Raw genomic sequence first — 17,287 nt, forward strand, 5'->3', positions numbered from 1 at the left:
ATCCCAGCTTAGCCTAGGTGTGGCAGGGTGCAGCTACTGCTCGGGGGTGAGGTTACAGGACACACGTGTGCAGTCTGTGCCATCACAAATCTTGCACAGATCTTCAAGATTTCTTTCAATCTCAAGATTCAGTGGTTCTAAACTTACACTTCCCAAGTTTAATAAGAGTCTGAGGGTTACCCATCTCCTTTAAAACCCACACAAATAACAGGCTGAGACTGTTCTGTGCTTGCCCCAGATGACTCTTCCTTCATTTAGATCCATCTTGACAGACTGAGGTGCCGGACTAACCTACACGAACAGATGGGAAACACCAATCCAAAGCCGAGCATGGATGGTACATAGGAGAAGCTGAGCCACAGCCAGGAGAGCACCTTGGTGGACCCATGCCAGATGAACAAGACGAGTAATAACACCCCTGTGGCCTGCTCCACAGCAGGCTGAGGGGAGAAGTATCTTTCCAGCTTTGCTGCACTAGTCCAGGACACCTTTCAAGGGCACCCAGGCCTGTCAGTCCCCAGTATGAGAAAACAAGACTTCTGTCTTTGTACTTATGGTATTCTGATTTTCTACAACTGCAAAGTTAAGAGGAGTGTGGTGGTGCACACCCGTAAGTCTAGTACTCGGGAGGCTGGGGTAAGAGGGATGCCAAGAGTTCAAAGCCATGCTGGGCTATGCAGTCAATTTAAGGCTGGCCTGAACTACATAGTAAGATCCTGTCTCAGAAAAACAAAACAAAAACCTCCCAAACCTATAAAGATAAGTTTCACAAAACCATTCTCTAGGAAGTGGGCTGCCTTCCTGAGAATGTTCACCACAGGAGGAGTTCATCTCTGCACTGGGAAATTCCTGCTCTAAAGCTGGAAGAGGAACCTACATCCACATAGGCATTTCCATTACTGTATTTCCTTTGCCTACAGCTTTGCCCACCCAAGGCTTCCTTGAAGCCTACCCTCCCACCACACCTAGAATTCCTCTAGTTTTCACTGCACCATTTACCCAGAATTCACAGTTGTCTGGAGAAGCAAGGAACTGATTAAAAGAACCTGGCAGCTCTCCCATCTGGGCAGCCTCTTACCCTCCAATGCGTACTTCATGTCTTGGGCAAACAGGTGCCACATCACTTCTGCACTGACTTTTCCCACATTCAACTCCTGAGGAAACCTGGGCCACAGAAGAAACCACAGTCAGAGAAAGGACAAGAGCCATCTGTTTGACTCATCCCAAGGGACCTTGTGCTTAAAGGTCAAACCTAGGAGAAGAAAAGCCTGGGAGCAGGGTAGGCTCTGGTGAAGGAAAGGAGCCTCGGAAGGACGAGTGGGGGCAGACCCTTCAAGGAGAGCGGGGCCACAGAGCACAGTGCCGGAAGCCCAGAAGAGGGGTGTAGGACAGGCCCGGGATGAACTGGAGGAGAAAGGGGCATGGGTTTTAAGAAGGCCCCTGTTTATCACAGTGGACAGACACAGGCGCACATGGTCTTTGGATCCCTGGGGCTCCCAACAGAGCCACAGCCCAGGAGCTTCTTATTCTAGAGCTTTAGTCTGAGCAGGGCCCCCCATTATGCTTCCGCACCTGTCTCCAAAAACAGTTACCCGACAGATACAAGGGACAGAGGAACAGATGAGCAGACAGCAAGAAGAGATGGCACTGTAAACACACAGAGATAGGAAATAAAGAGGCCGTTAGACAGACAGACAGATCAGTCACCAACTGGGCTGAGCCCGTGGGGGTGATACTCACTGGTTCAGCACAGGGCTATAGGAGTTCTTATCCTCCTCTATGATGGACACAATGAGGGTGATGAGTTTGGGCCAAAAATCCAGGTTCCGAATGCTGGGCCCTTGTTCTTCTGGAGGTAGCTCCTGTTTCTTGTTCCGGAGGACACCGGGGAAAAGGGGGAAATGAAGAGTATCTCAGATTATCTTCTTTTGGTTCCCCTTCCATCCCCCTTTCTTAGAATCAGGGACCTTTCTCTCCTATAGCCTGTCTTCCACAAGACTGGCCCTCTTCTGTGAGTGTCAGGAGGCACCTTGTCCCTGGAGAATTTCCTTGCCCTGTTCCAGGGCACTGCCCTGATATGCTTTGCCAGTCCAGGAAGCAGGCACAAAGGTACCCATTCCCCTTCCTCCTTGGCTGAAGTCAGTAACCCTCCTGCCTAAATGGGCCACTCTGGGTCACCCTTTCTTCTGGGGATATTTCTACTCTCTCTCCCATCACGTATGTGACTCGGCTCTCAGAAGCTCCTTCAGGTTCTAGAGGAGCTAATGAACAGGTCTTGCATGCATTTTGGCTTTTCAGTGGGATAAGGCTTCCCTTGGCTTCCTGAAGAGCTTTAGGGAGAAAAATTGGGTCTAGGAAGCTCTGCGTAGCTATGTAAGAAAAGGCTTTGCTTGGGAAGAGGCAGGCAATGTAATGGTAGATTTCAGGAATGGGAGTCTCTCCATATTCAGAGTCCAGACAGGACGGCTTAATTATCACCACAGAAAGACTGGAAAGAATGTTATTTCCTACTAGGATAAAGGTGAAGGTGGCACTGCCCAGAAGTACAGGGACAGAGCTTTTATGTGGATGTCACATGTCACTGCAAAGTCTCCAACAGGCCCTAATAAGCCTGCATCACCAAGAGGTACTAGGAACCACAGCAGAATTTATGCTCTTTGTTTCTACTTTCTTAATATCACCTATACTTATTTCTTTTTAAAAATTTCTGCCACTATCCTAGCTGAGGTGCTTTAATACCTCCTCTGTGGAGCTGGCAGAGATCTTTCTGTAAGAAAAGCCTCACAGTATTATTCCTCTCATTAATGTCCTTCAGTTAAGCTTAAATTCCTTAGCTCAACACAAAGATTCTTTAAAATAAAACGTGGTGGTACATGCCTGTAATCCTAGCACTTGGAAGGCTGAGGCAGGAGGCCTGCTGTGAGTTGGAAGCCAGCCTGGGCTATTTAAGCAAGTTCAAGGCCAGCCTGCACCATACAGCAAGACCCTGTCTCCAAACATACACACAACAAAAACTCAGCCTCTCTTTTAACCTCACTCCTTACCAAGGCCTCTGTACTCAGCATTACACCACAGACTACCATTTACCATGGGGTCAGGACTGGCCTAAGAGCTTCATATACAACCTGCAATAACTCCAATTAGCAGACTTTTTTTGGTACCGGAGATCAAACTCACGACCTCACACTTGCCAGGTAGGCACTTATGCCACTGAGCTAAACCTGTGGCCCCATTTAGTAGAAATTATTATCACTTTCATTTTCAGATAAGGACTTGCCCAAGGACATGCTGTTGTAAATAGCACAGCCAAGATGTGATCCCAGAGAGATAAGTTCTAAAGCCTAATTAAACCACTCCATTTCCTTAAATTAACAATTCTATGCCTTCAAACATTCTATTTTCTCTACATGATATCCCTCCTCCACCCCACCTTCTTTTTTGAGCTAATTTCTACTCCTTCCTTAATCTCCAGGTAGAATTTTACTGCTGAGAAGTTTACTCTGACAACCACAGTCTGGGCAGATGCCCTTCCTCTGTTAACTTCTAGTACAGACATATCAAACACCTACAACTACAAATAAGTGTAATAATAAAAGAACAGTAACTCTACTAATTTGTCCTACCTCCACCAGACAGTTAGCTCCCCAAAGGCACAACTAAGCCTTACAGTCTTTGTATTTCTAACACTTCGTTTGTTAGGTGAATGGATTAACGAACCAATGACAGAAGTGGGTAGAGGGAATGCTAAAATTACCCTAAGGGTTTACTACAGTATAAAAACTGAAAAATGAGAAAGTAGATTGAGAGGAAGCAAAAAGGAATCAGCACAGCACACTCAAGTCCTTCAGTGGTGTGCAAGGCCTGCTCAGCTGCATAGCTGGAAGATCAAAGCTGAGAGCAGTGTCTTCCCTACTGAGAGCCTCACTATCGAATGCTGGGCGGGGAGCCCAGAAGGCAGTAAGCAAAATAAAGACCTGGAGATCTCCCATGAGTGTCAGCATCAATGAAAAGCTTTACAAACCTAAAGAGAAAGCCTCCAATGTTTGGCTGGTGCAAAGTTAAAAAAAGTTAAAAAAAAAAAAAAACAAACACACAAAAAAACTACACTTGGGAATGAGAGGAGGCAGCATGAACAGAATCTCAGTCTTTATTAAGGTGCTCGTAGGAAGCCTTACAAGTAGAATGTCTCCTTTAGGATAAACCAGTAGATTTAGACTTCCGTCTTTCAATGTTTATCTCAAATATCCCTTGTTTTATGTAGTTTTCCCAATATTTGATCATATCTTTGTTCTTGGAATCCCTTTAATTGTACTGGTTTTCAAGATCCTTCTAACAGACTCCTCTGACTGCAGTTACATATACACTCATAACATTGTGAACTTGCCTCAGGAGGAAAGGCATGGTATGCTTCCCTGGAGCCCATCTTAGAACAAACATTCAACATACACTTGGATCGAGGGGAATCTACTCTGCCTTGTATAGTCAGTAAGACACTCCTAGAACTGAGAACAAAGTCCTGGTTTTGAAATGAAAGGAAAAAAAGGAAAGGGTACAACTGGAAGGACCTAGAAAAATGTACCAAGTCGCCAGGTACTGAGTTAGAAAAGCCACCCTACAATAGGTGAAGTAGCTCAGCCCTCCAGATGAAGAGGGTCTGCCTGGAGACTCCAAGGGTGAGTATACAATAGCCCCTTGGTTTATGAAGTGAATTTGTTTTACAATTTTGGGGAGGATGGCTGTCTCTGTGTTTGTGTTAGAAGATGGCCATGGTAGTGTTTGTTACCTGATGTGGAATCTGTGAAGGGAAGCAAAATTTTGCTGAATGCTTCTGTTTGTGAATCTCAGAAGACCATGCATTGACAGGAGATACAATCAAGAGGGAAGAAAAAACTTTCACAAACTAGAGGTCAGAGAGACAGTTATATATCTAAGGAACATAGTATGTAACCTACAGTGCTCCACATGAGTCAGAAAAAATTAACCTTAAGTGAAGTAAAGTAACTGGAACATGGAGCCATGGAGCATGGCTAAACCATGCTCAACTTAGGTTTCCTTTCTTCAGTTCCAAAGTAAGTTTATTGTTGTCACTTTTTGTTCAATTCATGTGCGTATTATTTTGTCCCTGGGTCCCTGTCACTCCACAAATGTCTTTCACAATCTAAGTGTTCCACACTTCACAATGCAGTCTCTCTTGAGAACATCGAGGACTTTGGCCTGAGCTCCTTCCCACCACAATTCTAACAAAGAAAAGGCGAAGCTTCCAAGAGCCACTGTCAGCTGCCTTACCTGATCCCAAACCTCTTTTTGGTGCCATCACGCCCAGCAGACCCCAAACCTCTTACCAGCTGGAACTGGCGGCTGTATAAATCATGGCAGTTGTTGAAGATATATTCATATGTAGAGTTCAAGCAAGCCTTCACACAATCTTTCACCACCTGGCTGGCCCTTGGTGGACTCTGCAGCTCTTGCACCTGCCCATTAGCAGAAGAAATTCAGGCTCAGAGTCCTGCTCTCCTAGGTGGAATAGCCTCCTGGCGTTCTCCCAGGCTCACTCCAGATTCCTTCATCCCTTTCTGGGGCCCTAGACCTTGGCCTATGATGAAACCGAGGAGAACTGATGGGGAGAACTTCCAGATTGTCCCTGTTGAATCAACTGATATGTGCCTCTCGAACAAGTGCATGGAAATCTGAGCTCTGAGGTGACAAACCCTTTAGCCTCAGACTCTGTCCACAGTCCTGCTTCTCTGTGTTTTTGTGGCCACATCCTCAGCCCAGCACCAACCAACCCTGCCCATCCTTACCTTCATTCTGAAGAAAGTAATGCTGGTCAGCAAATCCACTGTGGATTTTAAATCCTGAAGCCGTTCAGGGCTCCCAGCAGGGAAATTATTCTGTTGCAAATGAAGCAAATGTTAGAAAGGAACCCAGGAACCAGAAACCTTCTTTACCAAAAACAATGAAATAAAGACACACTGGGATTCTCTGTAGTTGAACTAGGCAAAACAAATTGTAACATTATAGGTCTCCCTCTTTGTCTTTTATTAATGCAGTCAGGTACTTGCTCAAAATAGAAACTAATAATCCACAGGTAGAAAAAAGCAACACATCCAATTTCACATGTGATGTGTGAGCATTTGTTCAAATGTGCACGTGTACAAACACACACACGCACACTTCTTGGATAAAGATTCTTACACACAATGAACCCTTTAAAAGTCACAATCAAACCATGTACCCTAAAAGAGCCACAATACAAACAAAACTTCTGGGACCTGTACTTTCCATGCAGTAGATCCCAATTTTTCTCCTGTTTTGGAGGCTTCTGCCTCCTCCCTTCTGGTGACAAAGTTCTGAGTGAAACCTCTTTGGAACAAGTTCCTTTCTTGCATGCCTCATTTCGTTACTGCTGGCATGAATTTTAGGAAGAAACTGTCATGGAGAGTTGAAGAAGACACCAACCCACTCCTCTCCTCTTTAAAGGTCAGTTTATTTATTTATTTGGTCTTTTGGAGACAGGGTCTCACTATGCAGTTCAGGCTGGCCTTGAGCTCACTTTGTATGCAGGATAGTTTCAAACTCACAAGGATCCTCCTGAGTGCTGGGATTATAGGCCACCATGTGCCACCATGTCTGGCTAACAGTCAGTTTTTAAACATTCAAGTGGCTATTTATATGTCAAAAATAAGATATACAGTCGTTTTCCCATTATTCATGCAAAAGGGAGATTCTTAACATACAGATAATTGAAATCTCACATTTTTATAACTTTGAGATGATTTTTATACTTTTTAAAATACTAACTATTGCCTGTTCTGGAAATTCACAATATTTTGAGCAAGTAATAAAACTATGCTAAGATATCCTGCCCCATTTTAAGTATCTATCCTAAATCCATTTCCTCCTTCCATACTAAGTATGGGTGAGACCTCTGAAATAAATTACATGCTTGCCCAAGCCAAGCTATTCTTTCTACCCCAGATAGCTTCTTACACCTCCATGAAAAAATAGAGTACAAAAAAAAAATGTGAAATGAAAATATAATTATCTAATTTTTTTCTTTTTTGAGAAAAGATCTTGCTATGTTGCCCTGGTAAGCCCTGAACTTACAATCCTCTTGCTTCATCCTCTCAAATAGCTGGGATTATAGGTACGTGCTCACCATCCCTGGAAAATATCTAAATTTTTTTAAAAAGTACTTTTGGAGATTGTCAGGAAACTTCTAATGAAAAAGTCCTGAGAGAGTTCAGGACACAGGAAGGGCTAAAAGTCAGCTGTCTATAGAAAGCAGCCATTAACTGCTATTGTACACTGCAGTTCTTTGCGTGAGGTGAATCAAGTGAAGATGACACTTCATTCCCAGCATCCCCTCTCTATAGTCAGACTGGCCTGTGTCTTGTGACACTGCGTACCACCATGCCCCATGGTCACTGCCTAGCTTACCCTGTAAGTGGACAGATCGATCCTGAGTGAGTTGTGCAGCTGGTCCAGCAATTTCACAAACCTCTCTTTCTGAGGGCAAGAAACAGACAGTGAGAGGAGGGAGATGATCTGTTTCTGATGCCCCTAAACTGTAGCAGAGAAAGAATCATTTCTGGATGAATAAAAAAGGTGGGGAGGTGACTTTTTCTGGCTGGCAGCATATCCTATCCCATTCTTCCCATGGACAATACAAAGGAGAAACAGGTGGCCTCTGTCCCTTCTCTCAACAGCTCTGTCTCAAACCAGGCAGGTTTTTCACAGTGACAAAGGCAAAGCCAGGTCCTCGGGACAGAAAACACTTCTCTGTACACAAGTCAACAGAACTTTATCTGTGCAGCTCCATTCTTTGAGGGAGAACTTCTCGTAGTCAAGTGAAATTCTACATGTATTCTCCGATTTATTTCTGATAATGAGATCTTAACTTATCCTGGGAAATGCACAGCAGCTTCCTGGCCCCAGCCCAGCAGTAATGATGGGGAAACAGTACTTGGAGGAGGGTCAGGCAGACATACAAAGAATCTCTCCTAATCTCTCCTTAAGTCACATTCATTCTAACTTCCCTTACTGTGTATCTTCTCAATGCTTATATATAATATGTATTATTTTAATGGTTGCCTTTCACAGAAAAAGTATAGTTAAATGTGGACTTGTGTGCCTGAAGGTGATTGGCATAGATTCATAGAATTCATATATTTATTATTATCATTAGATATCATGCCACTTCACACTAGTAAGAGACAGAACAGGTATGCAATTGGCTTAATAAATTATACTAATTCATCTATAGAAAGACTATCAATAACAAAAACTGATATAGTACCAAAGCATGGGGTCAGAGACTCAATGGATCGGGGGAAAGGAGTGAGAATTTTATCCTTCAAAGGTAAGCTTTGTGATAGATGAGAAATATTTCACTCAGTTTATATTGAATTTATGTCAGGTGCCATTCTGGGTTATGGCTCAACTGCTCAGTGATGTTAACACAAGGAAGGGCACAGAAGGGAAAACAGTGCAGATACTAGAAAAGGGGTAAGTTTGGGCACATACTGTCATCCTCCTTTAGACATCAGCCTCAGATGGACTTATGAGGCATGAATCTGTCACAGAGAAACTGAATCATATTAAGAAAGGTCCAGGGGCTGGGGATTTAGCTCAGCAGCATAAGCACCTGCCTTGCAAGCAGGCGGTCGTGAGTTCAATCCCCAGTACCGATAAAAAGTTTAAAAAAAAAAAGGTCCATTTGAGGACCCGAAGGCTGAAGAACATGGTGACTCAACCAAGATGCTAGTCCAGAAAGGTTCTTCTTGAGCCCAGTGCAGTGCCCCTAAATTACCAGGGTGCCACCACCTGCATGTGTCCATGGAGAGGCTGCTGAGTGCAGTCTACATACCCACCAGGAAGGAAGGCTCATCTACCAAGCCGGTGAGGATCTGAGTTTTAGGCATGTCAATGAACTCTACAGAACAGGTTAGGAAAGGTTTCTATAACTTCACTGACAGCAGACAGACAAGTACGTGTTTATCTCCTACCCCAAAGTTGGAGGCTGCAAAGCGATCAGATGCGGAGACGTTGGTGAAGGCAGTTGTGTGAGCATAGTAGGCATTGATGTTGGCCAGTAAAGTGCTCATCACTGCGGGCACACCAGGACACATGTACTTGGAGGACAAACATGCAAAGTGCCTGAAAGACAGCACCACACTCTCAAAACCTCTGTAGGCCTTGCAGCATAAGCCAAGCAGGAGCCCAGTAAAATTTAGCAGAGTCAATGACGCACAGCCAGGGCAATTGCTACCCTTTGCAGGATGCTCCTTGCACACAATTCGGGCAGCAGCTTAGCCAGACACTTCCCCCAGCATTAAGGAATTCCTGTTGGAAGTCTTGCTCAACCCATACACACCCACTTTCCCTCCAGTATGGTGTCTTTTTTGACTCCCAGACTAGTCTAGGACAGCTTGTTGATCACCACGTATTTGCTGGAGCACACGCACATCTGCTCAGCCTGTGTGGATAGGTCCCCTCTTTCCCTAAAATTGGTCCTGGAGTTACTGACAAACATATTGTCTTTCTACATATACCCTCACACTGTATGCTACCCCATAAGCAACTGTCCATCATGTCAGTGTATACTCATTAGCCACCAAGGTAACCATGTCCCAGAGCCAAAGAGGAACCTCACGTCATGGCCTGATAAATGGACTCAATGCCATAGCGCATGGCAAATTCATCCACAATTTCTTGGGCTGTCTCATCAAAGTACACCTTCCATGCATCATCTCCGCGGGCCTCCGGGATCTGGACTCCTCCACTGCCCTGAATGTCTGTGAGGTAATGGAAAAGGTTCTGTAGGGTACAGAGCAGAGATAAGGAAAAGGTTAGATATATTAAAAGGGGGTAGCATGGTGTGACATGCCTGTAATCCTAGCACTCAGGGGCTGAGGCAGGAGGGTGGTGAGATCAAGGCCAGTCTGGACTACATAGTGTGACACTGTCTCAGGAAAACAAGACAGACAAAAACAAAATGAAACAAAACAAAATCCAAAGTTTTGTGGTAAAGTCCAAGACAATACAAACCGAACTGCAGGAAATTCTGTTCCTCAAGTCACGGCTCAGCGCCCCCCTAGCCCTGTTCTCACACAAGTGAAAGAGAATCGACACCGATCTCAGTTTCTCGGGCTTTCCAAGGAGTACATAAGCCATGGACAGAACAAAATCAGGCCACAGATCTTCAACCGACCAGCAGTCCTACTGATGGTCAAGGGTCCCTCCCTGCCTCCTGGCCCCTCCACTCCAAAGGCTGGCTCACCTCATGGAGGCAGGTATACTGCACGTGGTATGGAGCCACCTTCTCCTCCCCCTTGATCTCCACACTGATCTGTAGTCGGATGGCCCCTGAGACGGCTGACTTGTCTGTTCTCTTCTCTAAAAAAGGAAAAAGGCTAGAAGTTGATATCAGAAACATACAGCACAGACAGGCCCATCCTGGCTTAATCTGAAGAAAAAAAGGCAGCGACCCAAGTGTTCACCCAGCAGGGTGACCTTACTCTAGTAACCACACATCTACAAACATCCGGCTCCCGGCTGAGGGGGCGGGCATCAAGGGGCCAGGCAGCTGGAGCTAGGGGCTGAGAAGCAGACTGAAGGACCCTCTGAAACCCTGAGAATGTTTGGCCTGAGTGAGTTCCAGCCCCCCATCTCCTATTGCTACCCTTCATTAGCTCTCTGAAGGTCAGACAAGCTCTTTAGGGAGGTACACTTTGGGGACGTTTTCCCAGACCCTTCCTTGCTAACAACTGCTTCTAGTCCAGTGTCCTCACCCAGGTTGTACCAGACATCCATCTCTCCGCTCAGTGTTCGAACCTCGATGATGGTTTGGCCAAGAAAATCGTCGGACTCTCGCTTCAGCCGCTGCTTGACTCTGGATTTGATGTCATCATCCTCATCCCACACACGCACCTTAATGCGGTCAGAGGAGTTGTGGCACTCGCTGCGAGAAAATCACCCATTAGGAACAGACCCATCAGAAGGTTCCTGTCCGTTCTGTTGGTTGTCTCTGCATTCTGTTAGGGGCTTCTGATGTGCAAATTATGTTAGGGACAAACCCAGCGGAAGGTTAGTTCTTCTGTTTTAATATTTAGATTTTTGATCCGTTCTGATTTTAGTTTAATGCATGGTGAGAAGCATGGTATTCAGCACATAGAAAGCCAGTGGAGTACTATTCAGCCACAAAGAAGGATAAACTTGAGGCATTTCTAGGTAAATGGACGCTCATGGAGAACATACTCTTAAGTGAAATAAATCAGACACATGTGTGTAAAATATCATATTGTTTCTTTGGTGTGAGAAACTGAAAGTGTAAATAAGGACCATGATCTGTAAATGTGTAATAGATATTGTGAAATAGGAAGAAAATGTTCAAATGGAAAGGGAAACTGGGGCAAGGAGAAATAACAAGAAAAGAAGGACAAAATGGAACCAAAACTTTGTAAATAAAGAGGGGAAGAGGGATTGAAGAGAGAGGAGGGGGATGGGAAAAACAGACAATTTAAGACCAGGCTTGACACAGTACGAACATTTATATGAAGAAGACCAGAGAAAGAAGACCCGGAGAAGAATGTGAGAAATAGGATTTTGCTATTTATTGCCTTTGTCCCCAGTCTTAGGATGCAAGCTCAGGAAAACAAGATTTAATGCCACTTCCAAATACACACAGTCCCCGCAAAAGTTCTTAGTGACTTACAAATGAAACTTCTCGTCCCAAACAGGATTTAAGTTTCCAAAAATGGTCTTGGTACGCTTCTTGGTTTTGCCAACTTGCACAGTCACATAAGGATCGCTAGATCCTGTTTTGTCTTTGGCTTGCAGGCCCTGGGCACACACCACTGCAACCAAGCATGCGAGAAGGCTTCAGAGTACACTGCAGAGCTGGGTCAGAAACCCTCCACAGCACTGCTCCTAAGTTCTCCCTCTGAGAGCAGCCTCCCCGTGCTCTTCGCTACCTAACCTCACATCTCAGTATCTACCCGTAGAGCTGGGCCACCAGCTTTTGCCTCAAAGCCTAGCATAAGACCGCCCCAAATCCTAACTGACTGCTTAGCCTCTCTGGCACAAACATGATTCAGCCCAACCCAACCAACTAGTAAACTGCTGATTATTCCCTGATCTACTGATTGCCCCTTCCACATAACCAGCTCTGACTGCTAACCAAATCTACAGTGTCTATAGAGAGTGTTTATGGTTACTAGATCCTTGTATTATGGTTTGCATCATTTATAGGTATCAGCCTGGCTTAGCCCAGCACAAGGGTCCAGGCAGGAAGGAGTGGTGAACAGTGCCCTCCTCCTTTCCCCTCCTCAGGTCAGCCTCCATCTCTTGCTCCCTCACACTACAAATGTTTCTTCTTCGGGCTCTTCCCCATAGTCTAAGCCTCTGTGTCCTTGCAAATTTTTTCTGCTTACCAGTGATAGTAATCTTGGCTGACCACTTAGAGGTGCCATCCAGTACACTCTGCTTCACCGTTTTCATCTGCTGCACATGAGCCACTTTGCTGACTGTGAAGACATCCCTGATAACCTCAAAGATCTCTGGTTTGTTTCGCTCTCGGATTTTCATGCGGTCCTTCATAGCCATGATAATGTTCTGTGTCCGGTCCTCAGCTCCATGTTTACAGCTCTTTTCTGCAGCCCCTGAAGGGTGGCCAGAGACAGAAAGTGACCCACAAGCCACTCATCAGATCAAGATCAAGCTGAGGAACAGGCTCAGGAGAGGCTGTGAAGCCATAGAAGAAGCTTAAGGACACCAAGGTACTGCTGGGAAAAGTCAATCACTGTGGGCCCTACTGACCTGGCAAATGAAAGGATAGCAAAATCTTAACGTGATGAGGGTTTACTGCACAATTCTATTTACATACATTGAACAGTTTCACCTGCACTTCAACTCTAAGGCCAAGATATCTCCAGCACATGTCCTAACTACCAGGGAGGGTTGTGATGGCACCGTCACCAGTCTCACCCTTACTGCCAAGTGTGATCCTAGATCTCATTATCACTGCTCAGAGGTAGTAATACAAGTGTAGGCTTTGGGCAGTCAGACAGACATAGGTTCAAATCCTGCCTCTACCACTCCTAGCCTGGCGAATTGGATTTTTTTAAGAGGAGATAATGGTGCTTATCTTTCAGGGTTATAATAAACATTGTTTTAGATAGCATAACTAAAACATGTATCTCAGAGCCTGGCAACTACCAGGTACAGTGGTACCTTGGTTCATGAACTTAATTCTTTCCAAGACTTGACTTGCAAACTGAATTGGAAGAGAACTGAATTAAATTCAATAGCTAGGGTCAATGATAACCTGATGGGGAATCTGATTCAGATCTCAGTCAAATCAGTTTGTGAGCAGAATCGTGGAAAGAATTAAGTTCATGAACCAAAGTACCACTGTACTAAATAAATGGTCACTATTATTATTTCCTTCTCCTACTCTAATCCTTAAAGACACTGCTGCCATGGCTTAACAACTCAGAGGCCTGGAGAGACAGGAGAATACTTTCCGGTATCCTTATCCCCTGCTTTTCCTGGGGTGCAGCTACAATTGGTATGACTCCAGATGCAGGGGAGCAGGTGATAGGGAATCTGAGCACATCACACCCCTTGCCACGGGCCTGGCACTTTTCCTGGTCTCATGCTTTCCGTTCTGTCAGGTGGAACCACACACGTAGACAGGCCTGGAGAGTCTGGTACATTCTCCTCCTGGAACCTTGCTCCATCAATCTGAAACCTCTATACCTGGCAATGCTGTCTAAAAGCTCAATCTATAAGCAAGCCAAGGGAAAAGTGCTGTTAACATGCAGGGATTCCCAGGTCTTAGGGTCTAAACCTCAGAAAGCTCCACTGTGAGGCCTGGAACCCCACAGATGTCTTCTCTCTCCTCTCTCTCCTCTCCCTTTTCTCACTTATCTCTCTCCTCTCTCCTCTTTTTTTTCTCCTTTTCTCTCCTCTCTTCCCTGTCTCTCCTTTCTCTCTCTCCCCCTCTCTCCCCCTCTCTCTTTCGCTCATTATTTTCATTTCCTGATTAAACATGCTCTAGTCCTTTAGCCAATACGGCACTACAGTGTACATGATACTCCAGCTCAGCCTCTGGAATAAAGCAAACACTGAAAGAGATTCTGGCTCACCAGAAGGATACAGGAAATTCAAAGAACTTTTTCTAAAGGCACCTAAGAATTTTTAAAAGGCATTTTGGAAGGCTATTTGGGAAGGCAATATCCCTTGCTCCAATACCTTCCCTTCTCTGAGGAAGGACTTCAGAATCAGGGGATGTGAGGAGAGCCGGTTCAGCCACCCTCACTCTGCTTGGCAGGTTGACTAGATAGGCCCTGCCACCTGGCCCACTGCCCTCACCCACAGGCACTCACGCTGCAGGCAGTCGGCGTTGAGCAGGTCCTGGCACTTCTCATGGCACTTGACGCCACACTCACTGCAGCGCATGCCCTGCCTGGCGATGCCCCACAGCAGCCCCTCGCACTCATAGCAGTAGGTGGGGGTGGTGGCTGACCAGACTTCAAAGTTATGGGGTGTGGTACACGAAATGGGGTAGATTAAGGCCTGAAGTGTTTTCTTATACACGTGGGATTTCTGAAAGACACATACCCATCAATGACTTTAGGACTGATGAGAAATTCCATAATTGGGACCCTGTGGGGCAGTCAGGGTCCTGGCCTTTCCCTTCCCAGAGGAGAAGAAAATCTAGTCCGGCCCAGCCCAGCCCAGCCTAGTGGAAACAGGTCCCCACTGCAGTGTGTCCGGATTGTCCAATACAGGTCTGCCCTGACACTGGTTCTGAGTCGTTTCCCAGCATTCACACTCTCTATGGAAGCAGAGGGGTACAGGGTTCAGTTGTCACATCCTCCAGCATGAGGTTCGGGCTAGATTCCTGCCTCTCTCAGTGTAGAAAACAGTTCTGACGCTGTTTAGTTTCCTGAGTGACATATGCCCAAGCTCTAAATTCTGGTTAGTGTGGCTATAGAGATTAGAACGGTCCCAATGACAGTGGACTCAGGAAAGCCCCTAGGTCACTTACCAGCTCTTCATCCTTGAGAGAAGTACGGGTAGCCATTGCAGAAGTAATCCCTGCTTTCCGGGACTGGACCAGTGACTGTGAAAGAAGACCTGCCATCAGTCCTGGCCACCACCAAGGACGAGAAAAATTCTGGGAGGACTTCAATGACCAATGCCAACTGGTTAGAATTTATTCTATTTTTAGTGTTACTTATAGGAACTACCCCTGGGCAAAAGGTAACAGTTTTCCAGGTTAAGAAGCAAAACCTTCAGGGTCTCTACCTTCTGGTGGCTTTTCTTTCCCACACTATTCTTAGGTGGCCTACTCACAGAAATTCCTTATTTATAGGAATGGAAAGGAAAATTAACAGCTGAAAATTATAGTAGGAAACAAGTCATATGAATAAGAACAACACATAACTTTCAGAATTACACTGAAGAACCATTATGAGAAACAATGCCTGCATGCTAACCGTCATTCCCTGGTCCTTCCCCACGCCCAATCCCTGGAGAGCTGTAGAGACCAACAGGGCATATGACCAAGACACTAGGCAAGTGAAAAGGACAAGGTAATCTCACAAAAATCAAGCAAGAGAGGGAGTTAAATCCCAGAGTAGGGCCTGACCTGCTAGCTAGGCTTTTGTGGCCCCATGTACCTGTCAAGTCCAAGCTAATTTTGGGCAGACTCTAGCCAGACTGAAGTCATAATATCAGCCTATGCAAGAGGATCAGCTGGAAGGGCCCAAATGACTGGGAATATGGACTCTCAAGAGGATGGAGAAGGGTTCTGGAGACACTCACCATAGCCTGTGCAGAGGAGAGCAGAGAAAGGAACAACATGACGTTAAGGTCCCCCAAGAGCATGAAAACTTTCAGAGGCAACAGAGAGGTTCTTCTCTACCATACAAAGTACAAGGAGCATATCTCAACCCACTAAAAACTGTCATCAGCCACACAGTTGGTCAGCACCCAGAGCTTAAAGTTCCTACTCTTGAGAGTTATACCACAAAGTGACAGACAGGCAAGGTAAAGACAGAAAAGGGAAACAGAGACATGAACTAGAAAATCACCTGTGGATGAGGGAGGAGACAATGAGGAAAAACAGAAAAGAGAGGAAGAACAAAAGGTAAGATGGGCAATAATAAAGAAAGGAGGAGGATGATAGAGAAGATGACATCAGAATTTATCCTTCAAGCAGCCAAATGAGGAGCTGATGGAAGAAGAGGTACACTGAGGGCTGAGGCTGTGACCCAATGGGATGGTGCCCATCTAGCATGTGCAGGTGCCTAGGTTTGACCCTCAGCACCATTAAAAGAAAAAAAGCAGGGAAAAGAAAGAAGACACAAATGGTAGGAGAAGAAGAAATGAAGAGAAAATGGCAGATAATTCTACTTAGCTAATTAAGGAGAGAGAAACTAACAAGAAAATGAGAATGAGGAGAGAAAAAAAGAGTAGGAAAAAAAAAACAGAATAGGGAGGGAGAAGAAGAAACAGGAAATGAAAATGGTACTAAGAAAAAGATTCAGGTCTTACTAAACTCTTATAATTTACCTGTGGCTTTAGAGCTCTGGGATTCTGGAAGAGACTATGTTTCATTCTGTACCACAACCCTGAGGCTCTAGAAAATTCCTTTAAGCTGATATTATTTCAGGAAGCATAGAATGGAACCTTCTGGCTCATCCTGGAGGTCCTGAGATTAGATCAGCTTTAACTTCTAAGCACTGCAGTTCAATTTCACAAATGTTTATCATTGCTTTTTTTTTTTTTTTTTTCCTGAGACAGGGTCTCACTGTGCTGTTCAGGCTGGCCTTGAGCTCACTTTGTAGCCCAGGCTGGTCTCGAACTTGCAACAACTCTCCTGCCTCAGCCTCCTGAGTGCTGGGATTACAGATGTATACTACCATGCCTGGCTTATCATTACTTTTCTTAGGAGAACACTTTGCGTTGATCTCTAAGAAGGGATCAAGCTCCAGCTATGTTCATTATACACCAAGCTCTACAATCTGGGTCAAGTGTTAGAAGCAGGTTCCATTCCAAGTCATCACAGAAGACTGCAGGAAAGGCCCAGGGCCCAGCTTTGAGGCGTTCCAGGTAGGAGACTTACCTTCACAGGAAGCCGGGGCTCTCTACAGAGGCAGAACAAGGTCCCACTGAACCACCATTATGACTGTAAACAGCTGATCACCAGAACAATACGACCCAGTATATAGACTACTTCCAACCCTAAGAGTCTGTTAATGTCAGGCTGGGGACA

The 17,287-nt window shown here is 45.3% G+C and overlaps 1 protein-coding gene across 8 annotated transcripts in view; it reads right to left on the minus strand.

Moving 5' to 3' along the window:
• Positions 1–17,287, minus strand: part of Unc13b (unc-13 homolog B) — a 192,465-nt gene that overhangs the window by 14,155 nt on the left and 161,023 nt on the right. For 6 of the 8 annotated variants that reach the window (XM_005004086.4, XM_063225801.1, XM_063225794.1 and 3 more), the window contains 13 exons: positions 15,056–15,130; positions 14,391–14,610; positions 12,435–12,662; positions 11,717–11,858; positions 10,794–10,963; positions 10,283–10,398; positions 9,656–9,819; positions 9,009–9,159; positions 7,441–7,509; positions 5,802–5,891; positions 5,343–5,471; positions 1,741–1,868; positions 1,079–1,164 (listed from right to left, as the gene is read on the minus strand). In XM_005004086.4, the coding sequence (XP_005004143.1) occupies positions 1,079–1,164; positions 1,741–1,868; positions 5,343–5,471; positions 5,802–5,891; positions 7,441–7,509; positions 9,009–9,159; positions 9,656–9,819; positions 10,283–10,398; positions 10,794–10,963; positions 11,717–11,858; positions 12,435–12,662; positions 14,391–14,610; positions 15,056–15,130 (1,768 nt within the window). The remainder of the gene's footprint in view (positions 1–1,078; positions 1,165–1,740; positions 1,869–5,342; positions 5,472–5,801; positions 5,892–7,440; positions 7,510–9,008; positions 9,160–9,655; positions 9,820–10,282; positions 10,399–10,793; positions 10,964–11,716; positions 11,859–12,434; positions 12,663–14,390; positions 14,611–15,055; positions 15,131–17,287) is intronic. The other 2 variants (XM_063225805.1, XM_063225784.1) reach the window with 1 other exon arrangement.

The sequence above is a fragment of the Cavia porcellus genome, unplaced genomic scaffold (assembly GCF_034190915.1).
Source record: "Cavia porcellus strain 051 isolate PalLab524CR breed Dunkin Hartley unplaced genomic scaffold, mCavPor4.1 scaffold_1, whole genome shotgun sequence".
In the NCBI taxonomy this organism is placed as follows: domain Eukaryota; kingdom Metazoa; phylum Chordata; class Mammalia; order Rodentia; family Caviidae; genus Cavia; species Cavia porcellus.